This window comes from Aspergillus alliaceus (genome assembly GCF_009176365.1).
Source record: "Aspergillus alliaceus strain CBS 536.65 unplaced genomic scaffold BDW43scaffold_29, whole genome shotgun sequence".
Taxonomy (NCBI): domain Eukaryota; kingdom Fungi; phylum Ascomycota; class Eurotiomycetes; order Eurotiales; family Aspergillaceae; genus Aspergillus; species Aspergillus alliaceus.
In genome coordinates, this window is record NW_022474712.1 from 312,467 (window position 1) to 337,435 (window position 24,969).

The 24,969-nt window shown below is 49.4% G+C and overlaps 11 protein-coding genes across 11 annotated transcripts; 7 read left to right on the forward strand and 4 right to left on the reverse strand.

The window, feature by feature from the left end:
* The first annotated feature begins 57 nt into the window (after nucleotides 1-57).
* BDW43DRAFT_112524 (peptide alpha-N-acetyltransferase complex A subunit NAT1) lies at nucleotides 58-3,151 on the forward strand. The gene is made up of 3 exons (XM_032037943.1): nucleotides 58-337; nucleotides 412-2,370; nucleotides 2,430-3,151. Exons 1-3 carry the CDS (start codon nucleotides 256-258, stop codon nucleotides 2,891-2,893), a joined length of 2,505 nt encoding a protein of 834 aa, XP_031899137.1. The 5' UTR covers nucleotides 58-255; the 3' UTR covers nucleotides 2,894-3,151.
* A 74-nt stretch (nucleotides 3,152-3,225) lies between these two features.
* Nucleotides 3,226-5,224, reverse strand: BDW43DRAFT_112530 (Tim22-complex subunit TIM54). Its single transcript, XM_032037944.1, has 2 exons — nucleotides 5,000-5,224; nucleotides 3,226-4,940 (listed from the first exon to the last, which is right to left on the reverse strand). The coding sequence occupies exons 1-2, from the start codon at nucleotides 5,091-5,093 to the stop codon at nucleotides 3,601-3,603; spliced, it is 1,434 nt and encodes a 477-aa protein (XP_031899138.1). The 5' UTR covers nucleotides 5,094-5,224; the 3' UTR covers nucleotides 3,226-3,600.
* On the forward strand, nucleotides 5,201-5,628 carry BDW43DRAFT_279957 (uncharacterized protein). The gene has a single exon (XM_032042368.1). It carries the CDS (start codon nucleotides 5,317-5,319, stop codon nucleotides 5,485-5,487), a length of 171 nt encoding a protein of 56 aa, XP_031899139.1. The 5' UTR covers nucleotides 5,201-5,316; the 3' UTR covers nucleotides 5,488-5,628.
* Nucleotides 5,629-6,217: 589 nt separating this feature from the next.
* BDW43DRAFT_112582 (serine/threonine protein kinase CBK1) lies at nucleotides 6,218-9,130 on the forward strand. The gene is made up of 4 exons (XM_032037946.1): nucleotides 6,218-6,964; nucleotides 7,051-7,554; nucleotides 7,661-8,137; nucleotides 8,197-9,130. Exons 1-4 carry the CDS (start codon nucleotides 6,351-6,353, stop codon nucleotides 8,507-8,509), a joined length of 1,908 nt encoding a protein of 635 aa, XP_031899140.1. The 5' UTR covers nucleotides 6,218-6,350; the 3' UTR covers nucleotides 8,510-9,130.
* Nucleotides 8,712-10,204, reverse strand: BDW43DRAFT_112603 (spliceosome assembly protein PRP11). The gene is made up of 2 exons (XM_032037947.1): nucleotides 10,041-10,204; nucleotides 8,712-9,972 (listed from the first exon to the last, which is right to left on the reverse strand). The coding sequence occupies exons 1-2, from the start codon at nucleotides 10,050-10,052 to the stop codon at nucleotides 9,268-9,270; spliced, it is 717 nt and encodes a 238-aa protein (XP_031899141.1). The 5' UTR covers nucleotides 10,053-10,204; the 3' UTR covers nucleotides 8,712-9,267.
* On the forward strand, nucleotides 10,145-12,472 carry BDW43DRAFT_112567 (putative tubulin-specific chaperone). The gene is made up of 4 exons (XM_032037945.1): nucleotides 10,145-10,469; nucleotides 10,555-11,005; nucleotides 11,056-11,146; nucleotides 11,199-12,472. The coding sequence occupies exons 1-4, from the start codon at nucleotides 10,298-10,300 to the stop codon at nucleotides 12,339-12,341; spliced, it is 1,857 nt and encodes a 618-aa protein (XP_031899142.1). The 5' UTR covers nucleotides 10,145-10,297; the 3' UTR covers nucleotides 12,342-12,472.
* Nucleotides 12,473-12,689: 217 nt separating this feature from the next.
* On the forward strand, nucleotides 12,690-14,144 carry BDW43DRAFT_279969 (putative formin binding protein). The gene is made up of 2 exons (XM_032042369.1): nucleotides 12,690-12,719; nucleotides 12,812-14,144. The coding sequence occupies exons 1-2, from the start codon at nucleotides 12,696-12,698 to the stop codon at nucleotides 13,649-13,651; spliced, it is 864 nt and encodes a 287-aa protein (XP_031899143.1). The 5' UTR covers nucleotides 12,690-12,695; the 3' UTR covers nucleotides 13,652-14,144.
* Nucleotides 14,145-16,636: 2,492 nt separating this feature from the next.
* On the forward strand, nucleotides 16,637-18,581 carry BDW43DRAFT_279976 (putative C6 finger domain protein). The gene is made up of 2 exons (XM_032042370.1): nucleotides 16,637-17,204; nucleotides 17,260-18,581. Exons 1-2 carry the CDS (start codon nucleotides 17,111-17,113, stop codon nucleotides 18,123-18,125), a joined length of 960 nt encoding a protein of 319 aa, XP_031899144.1. The 5' UTR covers nucleotides 16,637-17,110; the 3' UTR covers nucleotides 18,126-18,581.
* BDW43DRAFT_279977 (D-mandelate dehydrogenase-like dehydrogenase) lies at nucleotides 18,558-20,223 on the reverse strand. Its single transcript, XM_032042371.1, has 6 exons — nucleotides 20,060-20,223; nucleotides 19,915-19,980; nucleotides 19,610-19,824; nucleotides 19,134-19,543; nucleotides 18,801-19,040; nucleotides 18,558-18,740 (listed from the first exon to the last, which is right to left on the reverse strand). Exons 2-6 carry the CDS (start codon nucleotides 19,965-19,967, stop codon nucleotides 18,642-18,644), a joined length of 1,017 nt encoding a protein of 338 aa, XP_031899145.1. The 5' UTR covers nucleotides 19,968-19,980; nucleotides 20,060-20,223; the 3' UTR covers nucleotides 18,558-18,641.
* Nucleotides 20,224-20,309: 86 nt separating this feature from the next.
* On the reverse strand, nucleotides 20,310-23,092 carry BDW43DRAFT_279980 (putative cell cycle control protein (Cwf19)). The gene is made up of 3 exons (XM_032042372.1): nucleotides 21,756-23,092; nucleotides 20,729-21,698; nucleotides 20,310-20,664 (listed from the first exon to the last, which is right to left on the reverse strand). Exons 1-2 carry the CDS (start codon nucleotides 23,029-23,031, stop codon nucleotides 20,875-20,877), a joined length of 2,100 nt encoding a protein of 699 aa, XP_031899146.1. The 5' UTR covers nucleotides 23,032-23,092; the 3' UTR covers nucleotides 20,310-20,664; nucleotides 20,729-20,874.
* A 166-nt stretch (nucleotides 23,093-23,258) lies between these two features.
* BDW43DRAFT_279987 (putative ATP binding protein) lies at nucleotides 23,259-24,960 on the forward strand. The gene is made up of 2 exons (XM_032042373.1): nucleotides 23,259-23,432; nucleotides 23,508-24,960. The coding sequence occupies exons 1-2, from the start codon at nucleotides 23,390-23,392 to the stop codon at nucleotides 24,686-24,688; spliced, it is 1,224 nt and encodes a 407-aa protein (XP_031899147.1). The 5' UTR covers nucleotides 23,259-23,389; the 3' UTR covers nucleotides 24,689-24,960.
* Nucleotides 24,961-24,969: the final 9 nt, after the last annotated feature.

Here is a 24,969-nt window from a genome sequence, read left to right on the forward strand (position 1 = left end):
TATTGGCCGGTCCTTCGATCGGGTAGAACTATCGAACTACGAAGAATTGCAGTGGGCAACTCCCTCTGGGCTGCAACGTAAAATTTCACCGTCCGACCTTCTCTTCTGATTTGAAGTAGCGTTGGTCATAGCTTATCATTTCCTAATCGCCGCTCGTCGGTCCCGAAGGAACAATCCACCCTCCCCGCGCACATCAGCTTCGACACACAAGCCAACTTTACCCTCACCTCTTCTCACCTCTCACACCACCCCATCATGCCACAACCATTGAGTTCTAAGGACGCATCCTTATTCCGCCAGGTGGTTCGCCACTATGAGAATAAACAACACAAGAAGGGTGAGTTCCTGTGCGGAATTGAATCTTGGCCCGATGTTCCTACCAGACAGCTAAAAGTCGCTTGCCCTCGACAGGTATCAAAACCGCGGAGCAGATTCTTCGGAAAAACCCCAATCATGGCGATACCCTGGCGATGAAGGCATTGATAATGAGCAATCTGGGTCAGCAAGAAGAGGCTTTTGCGCTGGCCAAGGACGCTCTCAAGAACGACATGAAATCGCACATTTGCTGGCATGTTTACGGATTGCTATATCGAGCGGAGAAGAACTACGAGGAGGCAATTAAGGCATACAGATTCGCATTGAGAATTGAACCCGAGTCTCAGCCGATCCAACGCGACCTGGCCCTGCTTCAGATGCAAATGCGGGATTACCAGGGGTATATCCAGAGCCGAAGCACTATGCTCCAGGCTCGACCCGCTTTTCGACAGAACTGGACCGCTTTGGCTATCGCACACCACTTAGCAGGAGACCTGGAAGAGGCGGAGAAGGTGTTGACGACGTACGAGGAGACACTGAAATCTACGCCGCCCCTCTCCGACATGGAACACTCGGAGGCCGTATTGTACAAAAACATGATTATGGCAGAGGCAGGCAAGCTTGAGAAGGCCTTAGAGCATCTCGAGGCCGTGGGACACAGGATTACGGATGTGCTGGCCGTTATGGAGATGAAGGCGGACTATCTTCTGCGCCTTGACAGGAAGGCTGAAGCGGAGGCTGCGTACACCGCCCTTCTTGATCGCAACCCCGAGAACTCGACTTATTATGATGCTCTGATCAGAGCTAAAGGTATTCCCGACAGCGACCACAAGGCTCTAAAGGCTGTGTATGACTCTTGGGTGGAGAAGAACCCCCGAGGCGATGCCCCTCGTCGAATTCCCTTGGACTTCTTGGAGGGCGACGATTTCAAGCAAGCTGCTGATGCTTACTTGCAGCGTATGCTCAAGAAAGGTGTTCCCTCGCTCTTTGCGAACATCAAGTCCCTGTACTCCAACACATGGAAACGTAACACGGTTCAGGAGCTGGTGGAAGGCTATGTTTCTGTACCTCAGTCGAACGGCTCTGCGGAGGGTGAGACGAACGGCGACAACACGGATTTCCTTTCTTCCTCCCACTATTTCCTTGCGCAGCACTACAACTATCACCTCAGCCGCAACTTGACCAAGGCCACGGAACATGTCGACAAGGCTATCGAGCTGGCTCCTAAAGCCGTAGAATATCAGATGACTAAGGCCAGGATATGGAAACATTATGGTAATCTCGAGAAAGCGGCGGAGGAGATGGAGAAGGCTAGAAAGTTGGATGAGAAGGATCGTTACATCAATTCCAAGGCTGCCAAGTATCAACTTCGCAACAATAATAACGACAAGGGACTTGAGAACATGAGCAAGTTTACTCGGAATGAGACTGTTGGTGGTGCAATGGGTGATCTTCATGAGATGCAGTGTGTCTGGTATTTGACTGAGGACGGCGAGGCATATCTGCGCCAGCAGAAACTTGGACTTGCGCTCAAGCGCTTCCACGGGGTATACAATATCTTTGACACCTGGCAAGAGGACCAGTTCGACTTTCATAGCTTCTCATTGAGGAAGGGCATGATTAGAGCATATGTCGACATGGTTCGCTGGGAGGATCGACTGCGCCAGCATCCCTTCTACACTCGCGTGGCCCTTTCCGCCATCAAGGCGTACCTGCTCCTCCATGATCACCCAGATCTTGCTCATGGTCCGTTGCCCAACGGTGCTGGCGGTAATGTCGATAGTGCTGAGCGGAAGAAGGCTCTTAAGAAGGCCAAGAAGGAACAAGAGCGACTGGAAAAGATTGAGGCCGATAAGATAGCAGCACGGAAAGCAGCAAGCACCAAGGGTGGTGATGGTGAAGTGAAGAAGGAGGACCCTGATCCGCTTGGCAACAAGCTCGTCCAGACTCAGGATCCGCTCAAGGAGGCCACGAAGTTTTTGACTCCGCTCCTCGAGTTCAGCTCTAATAACATTGAAGCCCAAAACCTTGGATTTGAGGTCTATCTTAGGAGAGGTAAGATCATTGAACGCTACGCGATATCCTAGCGCACTTTAACTAACTTTGATTTACAGGTAAATATGCACTTGCGCTCAAATGCCTCTCGGCAGCTCATGCAATTGATCCTTCCAACCCCACCCTTCATATTCAACTCCTTCGTTTTCGCAAGGCACTGGACAGCCTCTCCGAGCCACTGCCAGCTCAAGTGGCTGAGGTGGTGAATTCCGAATTTGAGACTCTTCTTCCAAAGGCCCAGAAGCTTGAAGAGTGGAACGAGTCTTATCTTTCGACGCACAAGGACAGCGCTCCCCACACACATGCCGCCCTGACATGCCGCCACCTACTGAATGCCGAGTCAAAGGCACAGTGTGAAAAGGATCTTACCGCAACCCTCGAGTCGCAGGTTGAAACTATTGAAACAGCTCTTGCCGGTCTGCAATTGTTGGACAGGTGGGGCAGTGACCAGGCTGCAAAGACCGCTTACGCCGAAAAGGCCAAGAGCAAGTGGCCTGAGTCGTCGGTGTTCCAGCTGAGTTAAGAGATGAAATCGTTGGGGCAAGGCTACCACCAAACTTTCTCTCTTCCATTACCTTCCAACAACAGGGAATATTCTCTAGTTGAGTTGGTTTTCCAAATCTGAGTATAGAAGTCAAGATATTTACGGCCTAAATTAAGATGGAGATGGAGTTAAACTGCTATAGCAACGAAAAAGAAACAAGCCGCTCGAATCTATTGATACAACCTATCAATCTATCTGAACGCGTGGAGATGATGTACCAGTACTAGTATAGCTGAGATTTCACCAGTCAATTTGGGACTAACCAGGTAGTCTGTGGAAGGATTAAAAGCAAACTTTTCCTTTATATTTTCTCGTGTTTCTTTCTCGTTAAACCAGGTTGCGTAAATATATCCAGCATTGCATAGAGTGCAGATAGGGGCACTAGAATCGGTTAGATGTCATTCCTTCTGAATGCATGACTCTTGAGGGATAGATAGAAAGAGAAGGGAAGGCTATTTTACTTGAACACGGAGCAGCAACACATCTAGATCGAGTATGTATGAGCAGATATATAATGCCGTGACTAGACTAATGTACAGTATAGATCAAGTTGTTGTTACAGTCCATGAGATTTTTCCTGTGTTGACCATCCCTGCCAATGCCGGTGTATATAATAAACCAAGAACAATTCTATGGATTCCATTCCGTAACCGTGCGAAATTTTCGACTTAAAATTTGGGCGTTAATCACTGGACGTCTTCTCCATCAATGTTTCCGAGGATAGGCTTCCTCTTGAGGGTTTCCTCATCCTCGCCGTATCCATACTTGATCCACATACGCTGCCAGAAAGGGATGGGGGTGGGCCGCTCCTCGCCCAGGATATATTCCGCTCCCTCGGCAATCCGCTGCGAACGGGCTTCATCTTCGGGGGAGATAACGTAGCGCTGCATCCGGGCTGCGATACGGGGGTCCAGAACGACAGAGTCCAGCCACTCGCGTTCCTTATCAGGGTTTGACTCGTCCTTCTTGTGCACCGATTTATGCCATTCCCGCTCTTCCTCTTCGAGAAGGACTTGCTGTTCGTAGTTGCCACCCATCAGATTATCTGCAACTGGAGTGGCGTCAGTACCCGCCGGGGTAAATTCGGAGTCTGTGCTAGATGAGCCATCGCGGTATGGCCGGGTAGTCGAGGCGAGAACGATGCCAGCAACCTCTCGTCCGACGCTATCAGCGACATGGCGTTGGTTCAAGTACCGGTAGATTCTGATGGGAGTGTTCAAGAATCCTAGAATGTGTGGGAAATGGATAGGAACGGAACCGTCCAGGGATTCAGGGAGAGACGGCGGAAGGCTTTGTGACGAGTAGTCGGCGGGAGTAATGTATGCTGGGGTTGGGCCAGTAGGCTTGGAGGACTTCTCATCCTTCTTCTTAGGTTCATCCTTCGTCTCTGTGTTCTCTGCAGCAGGGACGTCACTGGCAGGGGTACTTGTCTCTGCTCCTTCAGAAGGTGATGGCGTATCGATTGTAACAGGTGGTTGGGGAGGGTCAAGTGGTCCAAGCCAACCCTCATGGAGACCTCGGATATACTCTCTCCAGGTGTTACGTCCGATGACCAAGTCTCCCTTTGGGACTGGCTCGTCTACCACACCGATCTTCTCCCTAGCATCCGCAACGACTTCTTCGAGGCCGGGTTCTTCCACCACTGTGCTTGGTTCGCCGGATTTCCTTCTGAATTTGCGGATCCGCTCTGAAAGTCCAGCGCGAATATCACCTTCCCGCCGACCTTCGATCACCTGATAGTCCAAGGCCGCGGCGACTAGTATAGGCTTGACATATTCTTTGAAATGCTCTCGGGCAACGCGGAGACCGTCACCGGGCGGGGCAGACAGAAAGACCGTAAGCTTCCGCCGTGTTTGTTCCACCGGAAGGGTTTCTTTGGCAAGGTGCGCCACCAAATCACACCATTTCTGTTTTGCGCGCTTCTTCTCTTTGCGGTCATAGACGATGGCAGCGGTCCAAGAACCCGTTACTGCGAAGAAGATCATCCAATTGCGAGAGGGAAGTTTGAGTCGGAAGTTGGGCATTCCTTGAATAGAACATTAGTACTAATTTGCGTTGACACATGGGACGTCCTCAAAGATTTACCAAGCATCCTCCATACTGGGTTCGGTGCCTTGGTAGGCTTCGCTGCAGTCTGAGTCTGACCAGAGGCCGCAGCGGAATTCGGGGATTCCGCCATGGTCGCAGAGAGGCGGAGGAAATGTGACTAAATCAGATACAGAGGGATTTAATGATAAGAATAGTAAATGTGAATTATATGGAAGCCAAAAGGGTAATTTGCAAGACAGGAAGTATCCCTTCCACATAACATGTATCATACATAGTCTTCAGTCTATTTGCCCCCAAAAAAAGTTCGGGATCTTTGGGCTTGTTCCGTCATTCGGAAGATTTGTTAATCCGACATGGGAGAGTTTTTTGGGTTCTTCATCTCTCTTTTACTCGGGACCCTCGCGAGATACAGTGCATATGTGCTGACATATGTTGTCTTTTCAATTCAGATTAATTCGTTCAGTTCAAAGCCCACTCTTTTCGACAGCCACGGTTTAAAGTGGAAGGGGGACATCAACACCTAAATGAGGGAAGCTCCCGTGGCCCACATTCTGCGAGATGGAGATTAGTATGGAGTACTGGGTTCAGATTACGAAGGGGCGATAGACTTTGTCTTCCAGAAGAAGCCCTCATTGACTGACGGGAATCCGGGAAATAGAGTTGAGATGATGGTCTTCTGTTAATATTCGTAGAACATAATACAATTAGCTATGTTGCCTATTCATCACGAACCTGCTTAGTTTTTAAACAATAGAAGTATATATTGCTGAGTCAGCCGAGGAAGAGCCCCTTGGACCAATCGGGGCGATCCGTTGGTTGGAACTTTCATGCCAAGACCGGCAATGTGCCTGGCAGCCCCAGGCCAATAAATGAAATCCGCCCCCTGTTCCGCACTCGTGGCCCCAGTGGTGTGCCGTACCGAGCAATGGCTAAAGAACCCAAAAAGTCCAGACTCACCAAAAAAGATACAGACTTGGACTAGTCGGACAACAGGAGTAGCAACTTGGCTCACGCTACTTCTCTTGGTCTCACCACGGGCGTTTCATTTCCATTTCCCTCCTTCTCCCCCCCCCAATCTAATTTATCTTCCACTTCCTTTGGATCTTCGTTCATTTTCCTGAATATTATCTACGACTTCCATGAGAGAGAGGCAATAGAAATCAAGTGTCTCTCCTTTGTCTGACAGTGGAGTACGGAGTTGTTCCTCCCTCCCACCTCTCCACTATTTTGTCCGCCCCTCTTGACGACTTGTCGCACTCAACCTCCTGAGCCACCGCTCATTCCTTTCCCCCTTGAGGCCTTACCTTTAAACTCCATTCCCGCTCCTACCCATTTTTAAGGCCTTTCATCCTGTACGGCTGATTCACCGGAGAGAATTTGTGTCAAGATGGATCCCAATAATAACCGTCTCCACCTGAATTTCGGGTACAACGAGCGTGGTTTCAATGCGGCGGCCAACAACCGCGCATATCCCACCACTCCTTCCGCCTTCCCTCAACCGATCTACCAAAACCAAGGCCCTCAGGACTACATGGAGGCTCCAAATGGGGCGTACGGTCAGGGATATTTCATGGCAAACCCATATCCTGCTCAGGCAGCCTATGCTCAGCAGCAGCAGCACTATGGGCAACCAAACTTGCAGTCCCCGCAGCCCACGTATCAATCCCGCATGGGGTACAGTGCCAACGACGGAACCAACGGCCTCATCCAGCAGTTCTCCAACCAGGATCTGAACTCGAACCGGACTGGATTCTTCGGTCGCGCAGCCTCACCTGCTCAGAGACCTCGCACCGCTGGCTCGTCCGCCCCCGGGCAGCAGCAGCCTGGCCATTTAGCCCCCCCGATGCCGCGCAGCCCTCGAACTCCTGCCGAGAATGAAGAGCTTCAACGCTATCCGGAGCGATACTCAGAGAATATCCACAAGCGTGGTAAGGCTGCTAAGGAACTAGTGAATGTTTTCTTCCACGAGAACATCGAGCGTGCGCGCGATCGCAACATGCGGTAAGTTACACTGGAAAAGGAAACGAAGATGGAGCTACAATCTATGATGGAGCCTGTTCAACCAACGTTAATACTATCTTCAACAGTTCCACCAATCTCGACAAGATGATTCAAGATCCTAATGTCCCCAAGGAGACGAAGCGTCAAGAGGGAGAAACTATTGCGAAAAAGGAGTCGAACTTCCTCCGATTCCTTCGCACCAAGGAATCGCCAACGAATTTCCAAACTATCAAGGTTATTGGCAAGGGTGCATTTGGTGAGGTTAAGCTTGTGCAAAGGAAGACTGACGGCAAGATCTATGCGCTCAAATCTTTGATCAAGACTGAAATGTTCAAGAAGGATCAGCTGGCCCACGTTCGTGCCGAGCGTGATATCCTGGCTGACTCCAAGGATAACCCATGGCTCGTAAAGTTGCACGCTTCCTTCCAGGACTCTGCGTACCTCTACCTTTTGATGGAATTCTTACCTGGTGGTGACCTGATGACCATGTTGATCAAGTACGAAATCTTCTCTGAAGACATCACCAGATTCTACATGGCAGAAATTGTGATGGCTATTGAGGCGGTTCACAAACTGGGCTTCCTTCATCGGTGAGTTGGTTGCTTGTTTTACCATCGTTGTTCTTTTTGATCCCCCTTTCTTCTCCTATATCTGAAGATTACGATTTATCATATGCTGACGGGGATACACTCACAGTGATATTAAGCCCGACAATATTCTTCTCGATCGTGGTGGTCATGTCAAGCTTACCGATTTCGGTCTCTCGACTGGCGGCAAGAAGACCCATGACAACTCATACTACCAAAACTTGCTGAAAAACTCTACCTCAAAGGATAAGAATCGTAACTCTGGATACTTCAACGATGCGATTAACTTGACGGTATCAAACCGTGGACAAATAAATACGTGGAGAAAGTCCCGTCGAGCCATGGCTTACTCAACGGTTGGCACACCAGACTACATCGCACCCGAAATCTTCAACGGCCAAGGATATACCTATCTTTGCGACTGGTGGTCGGTTGGTGCTATCATGTTTGAATGTCTTGTGGGGTGGCCACCCTTCTGTGCCGAGGATACCACCGATACCTACCGAAAGATCGTTAACTGGAGGGAATGTCTCTACTTCCCCGAAGAGCTTACCCTTTCTCGCGAGTCTGAGGGCCTCATCCGAAGGTAAGTACCCCTCATTCATAGCACTATAGGTCCGTCACAAGACTAACCATTGCATACAGCTTCCTGTGTGACGCAGAACATCGTGTAGGTAACGAAGGTGGCCAGTTTGGAGGCGCAACACAAATAAAGAATCATCCGTTCTTCCGCGGTGTCGTTTGGGAGCAGCTTCGCAACATCCGCGCTCCATTCGAACCTCGGCTAAGCTCGAACATCGATGTGTCGTACTTCCCCATTGACGAGATCCCTCAGGAGGATACCAGCGCTATCCACCGTGCTCAGGCTCGTGCCATGCCCGAGGAGCAGGAGGCAGAAATGAGTCTTCCGTTCATCGGTTACACATACAAGGCATTCAACGCCTTTCAGAATAATTGAGAATTGGACTGATATCTGGGATTATCAATGGATGCAGGATGAGCGCCTCGGAAAGCCGGTCAGCGGGCAGGCTTGCGCGGAAGTCTTTCCGGCGGCTTATCTAGGATCTAATCTCGGAATATCTCTGTTCATTTGATTTCATCTAGCGTCTAGCGCATTTGGCATCTTATGTCACTGATAACGACTTGTGCATCTTTCTTACTCTGTTTGCATGTCGCAAGACGACGCCCGCTAGTTGCACACTGTGTCTAGCATTAAGAATTACAAGTGAGCGCATCGTCCGTCGGTTGAAAGTATAGAACCTGTGACGAGCCCACAAGGGCCGATCACGAATGGCTGGCTACTTTGTCCTCTCTAGCATGGTGTATCAATGCATTACCCGGAAATACCCAAAGTACAACGTTGTACCTTTTACTTAAAAATAGTTTGCACATTACATAGCTGGTGGCAATCCCATTAAATTCTTCATTCAACTTGGTAATAGGCTTCGATTCTTCTGAAATTCCCTTGGACCTCAGTGACTCTCAACATTGAATCAACTGAGTTAGAGAAAAGAGAGAGGTGGATGATATCTGACACTATCGGAAGGCCGCTCTCGGCCAAATTACAATAGCAGGGGTAACATGAATATCAGTCATATAAAGCTGCAATAAAACAGAAATCCTCAAACGCCCAGTGCACCTTCCTTGAATAAATAATACTCTCGTCAACTTTTCTTCTCATACAAACCCATATGTAGGCATCACTTATATAGCAGCTCACGCCTTGGGTTCCATTGGTGCCAGACCTGGAACACCACTGAATCTTTCCTCTCGCTCGGTCTTGAACATGATCTGAATCCAAAATTCCTTGCTGTCTTCGTCGAACCAAGTCCAGTACCGACCCTCCCTACGATCAATCTCTCGCGCTTGAAGCTTGAAACCACAAGTCTGGTATGGCTCTGCAGCGACGACAAGATACTGGAAGTTCTTGTCTGGGGGCTCCTCAACCTTCTGCTCAAAGGCTGACATGAATCGTACTCGAGGCTGGACACCCGGCGTGATCTCCTGATATTGCAGCTGGAACAGCAGGCCCAGCTGCCTCGTCAATGGATCCCTAATCTTCGTGATCTTGTAACCCGGCCGGCCGATCTTGATCGTCTGCTTCTTGACCTGAACACCCATCGCACCCGGTAGCGTCGATGGATCCTGGTTTTTCCCTTCTCTTTGCTCCCTCGCGGCACGTCTAGCCAGGTTGGTCTGATGCTTGCGGCCTTGGGTGTGGGCGAGGTAGGAGCCATCGTTCTGGTGGACCGTCAAACAGAGACGGCACTCAAAGCTTCCTACATGGTTCTTGAAGAAGTACGGATCCTTATCGAGGTCGATCGTCTCGAGGGCGAGCTTGCGAAGACGCTCGCGACGGTCTGCGTTGGTCGCGGATTGCGATGCGACACCGCCGCCACCGAATTTAGATCCTGCACGGTTCTTCAACGACGTTAACATACAACTCAAAAAGATGGACAAAATGCCTTCCAAGGCACAATTCAACTTACCTGAAAATCCATCTTGATTTCCCTTGAAAACCTTGGGGGTATCCGATACAAGGAAAGGAGAGAAGCGCGGCGGGTGATTAAAGCTAAGCTTCAACTGGAAATTCTATAGAAGTCTTATGTCAGCGATCTCGTCGACTGTCATTGGACGAGGGAAGTTGTTTGTCCGAATCGACAGTCCATGGAGTATCAAAGCCAACTATATAATTGCCAAGGGACGCCTACATTTAGGTCAGTCCGCATTAGAATAGACTGCGATAATGGATCCTACTTGCTATGTGAACCAACGGCGATCTTACAATGGTAATTTGTGCACCGTCCGCTACGCGGGAAGAGTCGAAGGGACCACCGGCGAGTGGCTCGGTGTGGAATGGGACGACCCAACTCGGGGGAAGCACTCCGGAGAGCATCAGGGAGTGAGATACTTTACATGTACAGCATTTTTCCCTTATCTTCGATGATTAGTCTTTTTAATAACCCTCTTCATTATTTTTTCACTTACTAACACATATCTTAGGCAAGAGCAAGCACCCCACCGCTGGGTCGTTTGTGCGTCCGTCTCGAGCTGCAGACAAGCCTAGAGGCTTCTTAGAGGCTCTGCGTGAGAAATATGCATCTGAGTTCGAAGAAGTGGCCAGGCAAAAGCTAGGTGGCGACGCCGCTGGTGATGCTTTGCACAAGCCTATTGAAATCAGCGGCAAAGTTGTAGAAGAAGTTGGCTTTGACAAAATCCGGAAACAGCTTGCAGAACTCCAAGAGCTGAGGATTGTTCTCTTGGATGGCCTACAACTTGCAGGCGTTCTGTCCCATGAAGGAAACGCAGAGCAAATTCAACCAGCCTGCAGAGAGATTGAGGAAACCTGCCCTAAGATCATCGAACTTGACCTCGGTCGAAATCTACTGAATCGTTGGAGTGATGTTGCAAGCATATGTAGCTCACTTAAGCGTTTGAAGACCTTGAAGCTGAAGTAAGTGGCGATTTATAAGTGAAAATGTTTGGGATTGACACAACTTCTAGCGGAAACCGGATGGACTCAGTTGCGGAGAACTTGAGATTCACGGGGATTACGGAGCTTCAGCTGGACGACACCCTTCTCTCTTGGGATGAGGTATATCATATTGACTTGGGATATAATTTGTATCGGCTAACTCGTTTAACAGGTTTCGACTTTAACACATCAATTTCCGTCCCTGGTTACTTTATCCGCTACTGCTAACCAGATTTCCTCAGTTTCGTCACCACTCACGAACACAATAACGACTTTAACCTTAGAGGATAATGACCTTTCCTCCCTATCTTCTCTCAGAAAACTCACGTCAATGAGCAACCTGAGCCATCTCTCACTACGCGGAAATAGCATTGATAAAATCTGCGAATCCAGCTCAGACGAAGCAGGCCCTTTGCAGTTCTCAAACAGTCTCCGTTCGGTGGATCTGTCGAGAAACAAAATTGACAGCTGGCTCTTCGTCAATCAACTCCCAGTTGTATTTCCAGGTCTGAAATCTCTCCGTATATCCGGGAACCCCCTCTACGACCAACCAGTGGGGCCATCAGCTATCACTGGGTTGCCAGAGAAAACGATGACAGTAGACGAGGCATATATGTTAACTCTTTCCCGAATTGCCTCCTTGGAGGTGCTCAACTATAGCACAATAACAGCAAAGGACCGGAGCAACGGAGATCTCTATTATCTCTCTCTTATCGGCAAGGAACTCTCGGCTTTCCCGGAAAGCGCAGAGCGGGATATTCTCGCCAAGCATCCTCGATATCATGAGCTTTGTGAGATATACGGCGAACCTGTTCTTACGAGAGTCTCGGCATCGATCGGGTCAGGTGTTGCTGTGAATCCACGCTCTGTTGCTGCGCGATTATTGAAGATGGCGTTTTACCTGCGCCGAAAATTGCCGGTTTCCGACAGCTCAATCACCAATCCAGACGATGTGTTGGAGGAAATCAAGGTAAAGGAGATACCTCGGTCCTTTGATACATACCAGGTAAAGGCCATTGTCTCTCGCCTGTTTGGTCTAGCACCATATGAATTCAGGCTGGTTTGGGAGACAGACGAGCTGGACCCAGTCAGCAAGCAGAATATAGATGATGAGGACAGATGGGATAGCGAAGATGATGGCGCCAACCCACCCCATCCAAGTGATGGCTCTGCGTTTGTCAAAAGAGAGGTTGAGCTCGTGGATAGTACAAGGGATATTGGGTTCCTGTTCCAGTCTGACCTTGCTGAGGCGAGAGTCAGAGTTGAGGCCACAACCATTCGTAGAGTGGAAAATGCAACTAGACCTTTTTTTTGAATGAATTACGATGAATACCTTGGTGATGCTGGATATATATATTCATGAACGTGTTTACTTTTCGCAAAAATAAAGCAAGCGGCAGATCACCGGAGAATGAATAGCTTATAGAAAAGATCTAGCTAAGTATTAGGAAAGGAACCATCTACAACGAATCCCCAATAGAACTTGATAATATCAAGAGCGGCGAGTATGGACATATCGACAATGATAACCTGGGGAGGCTCCGTGATTACTCCATCGGGTTAGCTCCGATCGCACCCCGGAAGCATCATTTATCGCATTCGAAGTGTTATATATCATTTGCTATTCTCCGTATACCAGATCCATTCTCTTGAAACTATAAATCCAAATATGGCAGAATACTGGAAATCAGCCGTAAGTTTCTCACTACTACCTCTTAATTCATTTCGCATCTCCCATCTACACCTTACGCAACACATTAAGCCAGCCAACTAACATCACCCTAGCCCAGATATTGGTGCAAACAATGCAAGATTTTCATACGAGACACAGCATTCGAGAAAGCCCAACACGAGGCCACAGGCAAACATCAAGGAAACCTGAAGCGGTTCCTACGAGACATACACCGCGACAACGAGCGCCAGCAACGTGAAACCCAGAGAGCCAAGAATGAAGTTGAACGACTAAGACAAACCGTCGCCGGCAACGCCCCCGGGAAGAGTAGCGATGCAGCTCCCTGGAAACGAGCACCTCCGGTTTCTGAAGTGCCCCGGCGCCCGGCTTCGCTGGATGAGCGGAAGAAGCAGATGGCGCAATTGGCGGACATGGGCGTTGCGATTCCGGAAGAGTACCGTGGTGATATGGCGCTTGCTGGGGAGTGGCAGACGCTCTCCGAGAAAGTAATTGGGGCGGAAGAGGGGGAGAAGACTGGCCCTTCGCTTGGGGTTCGCAAGCGGAAGCATGAGGGGGATGAGGAGGAAGAGGAGGCGAAACGGGAGGCGGAGAGGTTTGTTAGCAAGGGTTGGGGATCGAGGACTCGGGAGTATCCTGGTGCGCAGGATGACGAGGACTTGGATGCGCTGCTGGAATCTTCGAAGGAGGTTAAGAAAGCCAGACCTTCGAGTTCTGAGGTGGCTCCGACGGAGAGTGTCAAGGAGGCTGATGATGTACCAGCCAAGGATGAAGCTGATCCCGTGGCTACAGAGTCTGACCAGGTGCCTAAAACTGAACATGAACCGGCTGAAGCTGCTGCTGTGCCCTTAACGCCTGCAGCCAAGAGTGAGCCAGAAGAGCCGACCTCAGGCGTTGTTTTCAAAAAGCGCAAGCCGAAGGTTATGAGGAAATAGATGAACACTGGGTATGCGCTACAGGATGTCTACGTTGCGCCACTTCATGTATCAAATGGATGTCACGCTCATACCGAGGTGTTGATTCACAGTCTAGTGCGTATCCCGGCCATACTTGACCAAGGATAAAGTATGCTGTTCTCTCAATTGTTGCTTACTTTTAAAAGCTCGTTGAGAAAGGATGATGAATATACCAATTTGACTACATGCACTGTGAATGGTCACCCGATGGGAAAGAATCCCGGGTCAACTGCCATTCAATCTCACCAGCATCATTGCCACCCATCCATTGATGAATGGATCCTCGGTTATGAGCTTTTAGCTTGTCCAGGGGTGTGAAATACGCTGAAGAGTGCCATGCTCCTTCTAGAGATACTCAGCGGTTGAATAAATCAATGCATTGGCATCTACGGAAAATTCGGGAGAACTTCGAGGTCTTCTTTTTTCTTGAAGGCGACTGTATACGAAGGAAAATTAGATAGCAAGAATAGGACTGAAGAAAACCATTCTAAATAAAATATTTGAACCTTTTGAATTTTTGGTGATATTCGCGAATAAATTCTCCGAGGGCTGACAGTCTCGTATTGGTTGTATGAGGCTGTCCGACGGTGATTATTGAACAGTCAGTTAGTCGGATGAGATAGCCTATGTGAAGGCCATTCCGGGTATATTGTGAGTAATATGTGGAGAGAATAAAGATATTGTTGTGTTGTTGTAAGGATAAATTCCTGGTATAGAAAGAAGAATAGAGAGAGTAAAAAAGTTGATTTTTGTTGTATTGCCACAAGTTGTCTTGGGGTGTTTGTTGGTGGTTTTTTTTTTTTTTTTCCCTTTCCGTTGCAACTCTTTTTTTTCTACAAAGTCCGGGGAGGAGACTTTCTTTCCCTTAAAGCTAAGTCTCTCTTTTGTCGCGCAACCCGACCTTATCGCAACTCCCTCGTCACAACCCACTCCGAATGCGGAGTCTGTCTGGTTCCGATTTGATAGTTCTGGTGGAATAGTATTTCGGCTCGCTTCTTTTCGCTTATTTGGACCAGTACATGGTAAGTAAACGAGAAAGCTTCGTTTTATCGCTTGTCCCCGGTCACTTGCATCCGAGACACGTCTCTTCCCCTCTTGTCAGCCCCGGCACTTCAGCCATTCAACCTTCTGCACTCGAGGCCTTGTTTCTTTGTTTTCTATCCCAATGTCGCATACGAAGTCTGCATTGGGTGATGCGCGGTGGTTGTGGTTGTTCCCCGCTACGAGCGATTGAAGGTTGCGAGCAGTCGCGTTTGCTTGACATTCAAATGCACGACCACCCATCATGCCACTGGCTTTGGTGCAATGTGATCTTTGGGAAGAGTGACTATATACGCTATACAGTTATTATTGGATAGCAAATATGCATATGGGCCTACCATACGCAGACGGTCCTCGACGTACTCGTACCACTGCACAATTCTTCTCCGGCTATGCGCAACCCCGAAGGAACCATGTCTCTTTCTCTTCTGCTGTGATCTACATATTTCCCACCCTTAGTCAGATGTCCCTGGAATTATACGCCTATGATTACCGGGTCGATTCAGTTCATGCTGCTTCGAAATCTGTCGGCTAACAATGCCTTAAAGCTGCAGACAGAGCGTCACGGTTGTTTGGTTGGCACAAAGATATTTTTTTTTTTTTTTAGTCTACGGATAAGATTATCAACCATCGAGGAGATAACTCCTGCGTTACGGTAACGAGCTTGCGCCCGAAGAAATTTAATTGATTCTTCCAGTACCCGTCCCAATCATTGGACTTCGCGCAACAACAGGGTTTCTAGATCATACCACAAGTGAAATGGCGGAGATGGCAGATCCTGCAAATACACCTGGCGAGCCGCCAAAACAGGCTCCCGAACCAACCGATGCGCTTGCGGTACCGACGAGCACCTCTCTCGCAGACACGACGTTCTCATCTGTGGACACTTCACTTCCTCCTATAGATAAATCGCTACCGGCTATGGATACGCCTGTGGCCAGTGTAGACTCATCACTTCCACCGTTAGATCCATCGATACCGTCCCTACCGCCAATTGACACTTCGTTACCTCCATTAGATACCACCTTGCCAGCTACGGACGGTGACTTAGGTGCAGACGAGCATTTCTCGTTTTCAGATACAGATACGAAACATGACGGCGCGGAAATTGGGGCGAATCCTACTACGCACGTATCGGCGACGCCCGGCAGTAACATTGGCGAACAACCGGGGCCTTCACCGATTCCCGATTCTTCATGGCAGCTGCCATCCAATGGTACACACTCGCAACAGCCACCTCCACCACAGAGCCAACCGGCGCATCCGCAATCACAGCCGCGATATCAACAGCAACAGCAGCAGCATGCGCCGTCACAGCAGTATCAATCACCACAGCCACAACAACAGCAGGGCCAAATGCAACAGCAGCCGCAGTCGCAACAATACCAGCATCAGAGCCCCGACATGTATCATAACCATCAAGCGGTTTCTGCACCGATGAATGCGCCCTCAATGCAGACAATGGACCATCATGCTGTTCAGGGGCAGTCGTCGCATGTCCCGCAGGCCCCCATCGGATCGCCTATGCCCCCAATGGCTTCCATAGGCCAATATATGACGGGGTATCCCAACAATGTTGGGCAAATGGGAATGAATTCGAACGCGCAAATGCGTTATCAACTCCCAGGAGATCCGAACAAGATGCTCTCCGGTGGTAGACACAAGAAGGAAGTGAAGCGCAGAACTAAGACAGGTTGTTTAACATGTCGAAAACGGAGAATCAAGGTACGTGATACGAAATATAGTATTAAGGAGCCCTTTTATTGGACAGGGGGTTTTGAAGTTTTGAACAGCGTGTTTGGTGGTGAGGGCGTTTGGGTGAAGGAAATAAATGTGTTGTGGTTTCGCTTGCGACACAAGCTCTGCTTCGGCTCGCCTGCAGAAACCCCGCCATTCGCGGTGTCGCTTGTTGTGTTGCCCACTGTTTCCTCCCCGCCCGACAGCCCAATCCTGTTTATTATAATAATAATAATTCTTTCGCTTGGGTTTGGGTTATTTGGCTGTCTGGGGGGAAAGAAAGAATTTTTTTTCTTCTATTCCTTTATTCGATATTCAGCTAACATTGGGCCCCTCCCTACTACTCAGTGCGACGAAGGCCATCCCGTCTGCCGAAACTGCGTCAAAAGTAAACGTGAATGTTTAGGCTACGACCCGGTGTTTAAACCACAGCCGACACCTTCTGCTATACAACCAGCTCCAAACCCACACCCATCGCTGGTCGTCAATCCGCAAGACCCTTCTACCTCGTCGACTCCTTCATACCCTACTGCTCCTCCTGGCTACGTGCCCGCGGTCTCTCAACCTTTTGCTCCGTCCGAGTCGCCCAGCACCTCCACCGAGAGATACGACTACGGTGCTCCCATCGACCCTACCTTGGACGGGAACAGCTCGTCAAATATGGCTAGCGTTCAAAATGCCGTAGAGGGAGGCTTGCAGCCAACTGTCAATCCGGTGAATACCACAGCGTCGTCGGACCCTACCAGTTTCCGAGGTGCGTCCTTCCCCTAGTATATCGCCCGCTCTTTGACTTACATATTTCTTCTTAGTGAAACAAGTCCAAATCAGCGATCTGCTGGCGCTGAGAGGGATTCCTCCTCCACCTCCTCATCCCATCACCGCTATTGCCCCAAACCGCCTAGAAGAAATCAAGGCGGTGTTCTTTGCTACATATGCTCCTGCTATTGATAAGTTCTTCGAGACACGTTGGTTTCAAGAGAAGGCTTTGGCACATCTTTTGGCCAATGCCCAGCTTATGGCCGAGTATTCTGCCTTAATCGAGGCATTCAACGATCAGAACCTCAGTGACCCGAATGTAATCGCACGTCTGGAGAGCTTTGAAGCATCCGTGGTCTGGAGTTCTATGACACTGTGTCGGCACGTCATGAATGTATCAAATGGAAGCCATGGTCAAGATTACGATTTGTTGGCCGCTTCGAAACGGCTGGATGTCATCGAGTCCTTGATTACGGGTGAACATTTGGACTCGAATCCCCTGGCTCAGTTTCCTCCGCGAGAAACGCCTTCCAACCCTCCGTCTCTGCCAGATCAGCTAATGCAAAGGTCGCTGGATTTCTGGAGCGCGATCGGGCACTTTCTTACTCTTCATGACAACGAGGCCAGCTCAGCTAAAGAGATTGATGATACCCTGGGCCGTTGCCGCACGCTGCTGGACACGTATGAAAACCGTGATGTTATTTATTCGATCGCTATTGCGCGTCATCTCGGACAGCGTTGGGCGGACTTCCCGCGCAGCTTCCCCCAACCTATTACAACGAGCGAGAAGGACTCCGGGGCTAAGCTTTACGTTGCACAAAAGTTCCTGGAACAAGAAGCGGGCGGCAAAGGCACCACTCAAGTGATCAAACGCCTTTGCGGCATGGTTGTCCGATCCTGGATTGTATCACGCGAGTGAATCCTCGGGATTTATCCGAATTGCATTCGGTGGCTCTTTGGCGAAAATTGTAATATGAAAAAAAGCCTCGCACTGGCGAAGTTTTTGCTTTTTTAACGATGTTTAACTAGAATTTTTTTTTGAGAGTGCTTATCTCTTGCCTTCTCATATCCCTTCACTTTCAGTGACTATATTATTTTTTATGATCATCATTTGCTTTTGGTTATTACTGGTTCGGAGGACGTCATGGCATCGGAGTTGATTGCTTTTCTCAGTTCTGCCCGCAGTTAGGGCACGGACAAGCACCATGGCGTTCCGGCTGCATAAGTTCTTACGAAATACAATGATAACACATCTCTTGTACAGTTCTCAATTCTGACTCTTTGAATTCATATTCTCATAAAGTTTTACCAGGGCAGTATTGTGCCGCATCGTGTAACCAAACCCTCTGTATATACCGACGGGACCGGACTTTCGAGCTCTATAATTTCATGCACAAACTCAATTGAAATCCAAGGAAGGGGAAAAGTAACAAATCTATAGATCAGCCTGTTCAGGAACCGGGCTCTTCAGCTTCCCAGCTTCAAGGGCCAAGCGCACATTTTCAATAGCCCATTCTTCCATGGCAGTTTGAGTCTATTTATCGCCATGAATTAGCTTCAGTCAATTATGAACCGAGAGGGGATAGCAGCATACCTCAACAGTCCAGGTGCCCATATGTGGTACCAGCATCACATTAGGATTCCGGACAAGACCGGGGTGAATCTTGGGCTCTTCCTCGAAGACATCAAGGCCAGCGGAGTAGACCTTGCCGCTATCTAGGGCGTCAACGAGAGCTGCTTCATCTATGATGGCGCCACGGGCAGTGTTCACGATGACGACGCCGTCCTTCATCTTGTCGAATTCAGGCTTGCCAATGATGTGGCGGGTGTTATTCTGTAACATACCCCTTCACGTTAGCCCATCGCCAGCTTGTCCCTAGATATATTTTATTGTAGCAGTGGTAGAATGCCGCAGCAGAAAACTCACATTCAGGGGCAAGTTCAAACTGATCACGTCACTCTTCGCCAGCAACTCATCAAACGTCACATACTCGGCGCCGCCGGCTAAGTCCTCCGTCAACTGCCGTCGATTATGGTAGATGACGCTCATGCCAAATGCCTCGGCCTTCTTCTTTAGATTCCGGCCAATACCGCCCATTCCCAGGATCCCTAGCACCTTGCCCTCGGGGTCATGGCCCAAGATAGGGGCCGGTTGTCCGCGCCATTTGCCTTCGCGCAGGGCTAGCATACCCGTGTTGAAGTTGCGGAGGGCACCGATGATCAGGAACATGTTAACGTCAGCCGTGGCGTCGTCGACGGCCGTCGGGACATTCGAGACACGGATGGGGGGTGTGCGGGCGCTGCAGGCGTGGACATCGACCTGGTCGTATCCGGCACCTGGATAACACCATTAGCTCCTACGTATCATAAGAGGAGCATACGGAAGCAGAGGGGAAGCCATACCGCAGTGAGCCAGGTACTTCAGCGAGCTTGGCAGGACATTCACCAATTCCTCATCTACGAGCCCGGTGATGGTTACGGAGTCGAAGGTCCGGTATGCGGCGACTACGCCGTCAAGCTTGCCGTCTTTGCATTCTTGGATGAAGTCGGCGCGATTAGTTGCGGTTGGTGAGACAAGCTCGGCGATGTCATTTAGAGACTGCCATGTTGTATGTGCACTGCGTTACCAGGATATAGGGTTAGATGTGTACATGCCAAGGATGTTTAGTAGTATAAAGTTGGGGAGGGAGGGGGTTGATTTAGCGTACTGGATGATCTTTCCCAGGAGGAGAACCTTGGGTTTGGAATTGGATGAAGCCATTTTTTTTGGACTTCTGCTTATATATCAGCCTTGGAATTGGCAGATATATGGGGTTCAAGAGACAAAAATGAGTCATGTACTGGACTACACACTTGAATTACTTGAATTATCCCGAGAGGAGATAAGGCGCGGGGAAGTTGATATAATGTTTGGCCGAAGGAGCGTCTCGTTTCAATTGCTGTTGCCGCAACAATCGGATATGGATGATTTGTGTCAATATGAGACCGTTGAGGCGTGCTTTACCTGGGTATAGAGGTATAAAGGAATTGAGGAAAGAAAGAGAGAAGAAGGGGGAGAGGAAAGAGAAGGATTTACTAAAGAATTCCTCCACCAAACGATGAACTTCCCCCCACGTGCCCCACTTTTATTCTTTCTCTTATCGTTAAATTTCCCCTTGGTTTGATTCTCCAACTACACGGGACTTGATCTGACACCACATCTCCTGTCCTTCTCCGCGTTCTTACCGTCTAGTTTGCCGAATGAACTAGAAGAAGAATCCAGAAAGAGACCCTTGTCGGAGATAGCCGATATGGCAATGAATCTTTCAGGAAATCGCCGATTGTGTGGCCGCGGGTAAAAGGGCCAATCTATACAGCAGCGAATAATCCACTCCCCGGCCTTATTCAAGGATCGGATCAACGCTGATAGGAGGCGAAAAGTGGAAAGATCGGCGGTATATGAATCGATATCTGGATAGGTAAGATTTCTCCAGATTGAATGTTTTGTTCTATGCTTTCTGGTAAACAACCTCTCGGTGACAGATCTACACAGATATTAAGCCCAAGAATGGGCGTGTACTACAATGGCGATGGCATAATGGTGTCCGTGGATGGATTCGCAATAAGATAGATGTAAGATGCTCCTGACTACGAGCAAATGGTCGTAGATGGTATGTACGGCCTTAATCTCACCCCTCAACAAGTACCCTTGTCCAATCGAATTTCCTCCATCGTTTCTTAAACCCTTCAACTCGACGGTCACCTCCACGGTGCCAGCGGCCCTGCCGCTTGATCACATCCGGAGCCAGGTCCAACATTCCTCCAATGATCTCCCGCGCGAAGAGGTCGCCGCGGGGCCAGCGGTTCTCGTCCTCGATTACATGTCCCAGTCCTCCGTCAAGCTCGAACCAGACATGGAAGTAAGGCATCTCCTTCACCAGCGTACGGCGGAAGGCAGATCGGCCCAATCCTTGCTTCGATTTCGCCAGCGTGTCGATTAACTTTTTATGCTGAGTCCATTCGGCGTCTGCGGCGAGAATGGCTTCTTTAAAAAAGGCAGGAGATGTCTCCCCGAGGCTGTATGGTAATGGCACTACCTCCATTGTTGCATGCTTCTTTCGGTGAGGCTGGGCTGCATTCTCATAAAAGATGACGTCGCGGCCTTGGTCATGATACATGCGAGTCAAGCTCTTCATGAAGTTACGAATTTCCTCCCATTCATCATCGTCGCATTCCAGAAGATTCGTTCGATGTTGAATGGGGACAATGGTGGCACATCCTTGATTAAGTTCTGGCTCGGTGGGAAGAGTAAGATAAACTCTGGTCGCTAGAGATACCACAGGAGCAACAGGCGGAGTATTGGTATCCTCGTGATGGCAAAGAGGGCAGTTGTCTAGGATTCGGTTCATCTTTTGGAACTCGCTAATAGTCGCATTCTTGAGATTAACTTCGGACCGATGTACCCGTCGTGCTAGTTTGGAGGCATTATCATCCATGTACTCCAAATCATTCTAGGACACATCGTTAGTTTCTTTGATATGGTTGTAGATCTCGCTTAAGGTCCATACCTCGAATTTGCCATCTTTTGCTATTCTTTCCGCAAGTCGCTGCCCTTCGCCTCCCCGTTGATCACGGGTTCTTCGCTCCTCGCGCACCATATCCTCGATGCTCATATCCTCGTTCTCTTCCACCTGGCCCCTTTCTCGGCCTCGCTTAGTCTCCACGGATTTGACTTCATTTCTCTTGCCAGCAAGCATCCGGTTCTGCATGACACCCAATACCACCACACCAGGGTCCTTCCGGTTTGCCATGGCTGCCGCGGCGGTATTGTACCGGTCCTCAAGCTCACCAGCATCGGGAGAGCCTTTGAGCTTTGCCTTCATCATCTGCGCCTTAAGTCGGTTGAGAGCTGTTGAGTCGAGATATTGAGTAGTATTTTGGGGCGGTTCTGCATCCATCGGTTTGCCTTGGCCGTGAGCTTCCAGTTCCTTCCTGGGGCTTGGAATATGTTCATGGGTATCCCGATGGACGCCCTGCTGTAGTTTTCTCTCTTGAAAAAGCTCTCCTGATGGCTTTTCTTTGCCTACGTAGCCCTCCCCGTACCTCTCACGTCGATCTAACTCCGCCTCTTCCTCGCGTGCATCATCAAAGGAGCGTAGATCCCCGAACCGCTCGATAGCAATTTCCTCCACGGGTTTTCCGCTTTCCTCAGCTTGCCTATAGACAGCATTCAATTTAGTCATCCTCCACTGGGAGCCAGCATCACCGAAAGTGTAGTCAACCTCGTGTTCCGCCGGTTCTTCCTGGATTTCCTCCAGCGTCTTTCCGTCCTTCAGATCGTGTAGGTGTTGATTTAATTCCTTGCCATGGATTTTAAGCTCGAAGTCTGCCTGTAGCATTTTAGCCTTTGGCTCCTCTTCCAAGCGCGTCGTATCGCGTCGATGGACATAGTCGATATCCAGCGCGGATGGGGCTTCCATCCATGCATCTCTCTTTAGCTGAGTTGGCACCTCTTGGGCTTCCTCCTTCACGGGTGGCGCTTCCTCGTCTCTGCTTTCATGTCGATGTCGGCGTTTATGGGCGTGACCTCGATCGTCATCGTGGTCAGTCGAATGGCGCGATCGTTTATGGCGATGTCTGTCTTCGTCCCTGTGCCGTGACTCTCTGTGGCTTTCGGATTCGCGTTCTCTCGATCGGGACGAATGGCGACGATGATGATGGCGGCGGTGTCTTGAGCGATCGCGGCTGCGGTCTCGATCGCGATGTCGATGCCTTTCCTTGTCACTCTTGTCGCGCCGTTTCTCCTGATCCTCCGCCAAGGACTTTTCAAAATCCTCCAGAGTCATACTGATTCTCTTTTTTCAGTGGTAGGAGTAATCCGTACGGAGTGATGTCGTGGGGGGTAAAGGCTTCAAAAGGCAGGACAAAAGACTAAAGCGGAAAAGGCGCTAATGACGTCTGACCGATCTTTTTGACTTCCAGACTCTTACTCCACCCCGATAATTCGATTCAGAAAAGTACTCCCCGCGCGACTTTTTTTATCCTTCTCAACCATCGCGTACCCTTCTTTCTCCCTTGTCTCCCATCGGGTGGAATTTATCCAAAATTGTTACTACCCTAGGGAATTCACACACACACACACACACACACATACACACAAAAACCGGTACTTTTTGAAAGAAAGTCTACTTGACGCTGTTCATCATGGCGCAATCTCCTGTGTCTGTAGTCTGCGTGGGCATGGCAGGTAACGAAGAGACACAGCTTCTTGATTTACGATACCTTGACATTCACTAATGCCCTTTTTCCCTTGTCTATTAAGGCTCCGGAAAGACGACTTTCATGCAGCGAATCAACTCATACCTTCACTCGCAGAAGAAGATCCCCTACGTTATGAACTTGGACCCCGCCGTTTATTCCGTACCATTCGAGAGTAATATCGACATCCGCGATTCCATCAATTATAAAGAGGTCATGAAGCAGTACAATCTCGGCCCCAACGGCGGTATCCTGACGTCGTTGAACCTTTTCGCAACCAAGGTTGACCAAATCATCGCACTGCTAGAGAAACGCACCGCCCCGAACCCAAGCAGCCCGTCCGCCAAACCTATCGAGCACATCTTGGTCGACACACCCGGACAGATCGAAGTTTTTGTATGGAGTGCATCGGGCAGTATTCTACTCGAGACTCTGGCCTCCTCTTTCCCAACTGTGATTGCATACGTGATTGATACCCCACGTGCGAGCTCCACGAGTACTTTCATGAGCAACATGCTTTACGCTTGCAGTATTCTCTATAAGACTAAACTACCCATGATTCTTGTATTCAACAAGACAGATGTTCAGGATGCCGAGTTTGCAAAGGAGTGGATGACCGACTTCGACGCTTTCCAGCAGGCTTTGCGCGAGGAAGAGGAATCGGGGGCCTTTGGAACAGAGGGTGGCGCTGGGGGCTTCGGCTCGGGGAGTGGATACATGGGCTCGCTTCTGAACAGCATGAGTCTGATGCTCGAAGAGTTCTACCGCCATCTGAATATCGTGGGTGTCAGCTCAATGACCGGAGAGGGCATCGAGGAGTTCTTCCAAGCGGTCGAGGAGAAGCGCCAAGAGTTTGAGCGTGATTACAAACCTGAACTAGAGCGCAAGAAGCAAGAGCGTGAGGAGACTCAGGCAGCCCAGCGGGAGCTGGAACTGGGTAAGTTGATGAAGGATATGAACGTCTCTGGGTCCAATAAGGGCAAGGCTGCCGACAACGAAGCAGAAACCGTTAGCGAAGCCGAGGAGGAGGAAGAGGAACTTGCTGCGGCAAAGAGGAGAGGAGACTACGAAGAGCCCGAAGATGATGATGATGATGATAGTGATGACGAGTCAGGTGTTCCTCGAGCCGCTGATAGTGATGGGCTCTCCCAGCGGTATCAGAATGCCCTTGCTGATGCTCAAGGACCGTCCGATCAGGATAACAGTTTTGCCAGATACTTGCGAGCAAGTCAGATCAATCAATGATCTCCAATTTTCTCACCTACCTACTCTTTTTCTTGATTGATTTTTCTGGGCTTTGGTCTATTACACGGCGTCAGCCTTGACACCTCAATGCTACATTTCAGTTATGCATGAATAAATGAACTAGACACGAGATAAATAATCGCATCAAACGTGCTGTGCAAGAAAATAATCAACGGAATAGATCCTTTGATTGTTGTGGTTAGAAAAGTGTGTAATTTATGCAAACAAGACAAAACCGGGGATTTATGATGTCAGAAGCTGCGGTGGCTGCCTTGCTCTTT

Bases quoted from the DNA above. Each gene is read 5' to 3' on its own strand.
- BDW43DRAFT_279976 (XM_032042370.1), top strand. From the start codon at position 17,111: ATGGCTAGCGTTCAAAATGCCGTAGAGGGAGGCTTGCAGCCAACTGTC. The intron at 17,205-17,259 runs GTGCGTCCTTCC...ATTTCTTCTTAG, and splicing joins GGACCCTACCAGTTTCCGAG to TGAAACAAGTCCAAATCAGC.
- BDW43DRAFT_279977 (XM_032042371.1), bottom strand. From the start codon at position 19,967: ATGGCTTCATCCAATTCCAAACCCAAGGTTCTCCTCCTGGGAAAGATC. The intron at 19,825-19,914 runs GTACGCTAAATC...CTGGTAACGCAG, and splicing joins CTCCTGGGAAAGATCATCCA to TGCACATACAACATGGCAGT. The intron at 19,544-19,609 runs GTATGGCTTCCC...GGTGTTATCCAG, and splicing joins GAAGTACCTGGCTCACTGCG to GTGCCGGATACGACCAGGTC.
- BDW43DRAFT_279987 (XM_032042373.1), top strand. From the start codon at position 23,390: ATGGCGCAATCTCCTGTGTCTGTAGTCTGCGTGGGCATGGCAG. The intron at 23,433-23,507 runs GTAACGAAGAGA...TTGTCTATTAAG, and splicing joins AGTCTGCGTGGGCATGGCAG to GCTCCGGAAAGACGACTTTC.
- BDW43DRAFT_112567 (XM_032037945.1), top strand. From the start codon at position 10,298: ATGGATCCTACTTGCTATGTGAACCAACGGCGATCTTACAATGGTAAT. The intron at 11,006-11,055 runs GTAAGTGGCGAT...CACAACTTCTAG, and splicing joins TTGAAGACCTTGAAGCTGAA to CGGAAACCGGATGGACTCAG. The intron at 11,147-11,198 runs GTATATCATATT...CTCGTTTAACAG, and splicing joins CCCTTCTCTCTTGGGATGAG to GTTTCGACTTTAACACATCA.
- BDW43DRAFT_279980 (XM_032042372.1), bottom strand. From the start codon at position 23,031: ATGACTCTGGAGGATTTTGAAAAGTCCTTGGCGGAGGATCAGGAGAAA. The intron at 21,699-21,755 runs AGGTATGGACCT...ACGATGTGTCCT, and splicing joins AGCAAAAGATGGCAAATTCG to AGAATGATTTGGAGTACATG.
- BDW43DRAFT_112524 (XM_032037943.1), top strand. From the start codon at position 256: ATGCCACAACCATTGAGTTCTAAGGACGCATCCTTATTCCGCCAGGTG. The intron at 338-411 runs GTGAGTTCCTGT...TGCCCTCGACAG, and splicing joins GAATAAACAACACAAGAAGG to GTATCAAAACCGCGGAGCAG. The intron at 2,371-2,429 runs GTAAGATCATTG...TTTGATTTACAG, and splicing joins TGAGGTCTATCTTAGGAGAG to GTAAATATGCACTTGCGCTC.
- BDW43DRAFT_112530 (XM_032037944.1), bottom strand. From the start codon at position 5,093: ATGGCGGAATCCCCGAATTCCGCTGCGGCCTCTGGTCAGACTCAGACT. The intron at 4,941-4,999 runs GTAAATCTTTGA...GTTCTATTCAAG, and splicing joins CCCAGTATGGAGGATGCTTG to GAATGCCCAACTTCCGACTC.
- BDW43DRAFT_112582 (XM_032037946.1), top strand. From the start codon at position 6,351: ATGGATCCCAATAATAACCGTCTCCACCTGAATTTCGGGTACAACGAG. The intron at 7,555-7,660 runs GTGAGTTGGTTG...ATACACTCACAG, and splicing joins AAACTGGGCTTCCTTCATCG to TGATATTAAGCCCGACAATA. The intron at 8,138-8,196 runs GTAAGTACCCCT...CATTGCATACAG, and splicing joins TCTGAGGGCCTCATCCGAAG to CTTCCTGTGTGACGCAGAAC.
- BDW43DRAFT_279957 (XM_032042368.1), top strand. From the start codon at position 5,317: ATGGGAGAGTTTTTTGGGTTCTTCATCTCTCTTTTACTCGGGACCCTC.
- BDW43DRAFT_279969 (XM_032042369.1), top strand. From the start codon at position 12,696: ATGGCAGAATACTGGAAATCAGCC. The intron at 12,720-12,811 runs GTAAGTTTCTCA...ACATCACCCTAG, and splicing joins CAGAATACTGGAAATCAGCC to CCCAGATATTGGTGCAAACA.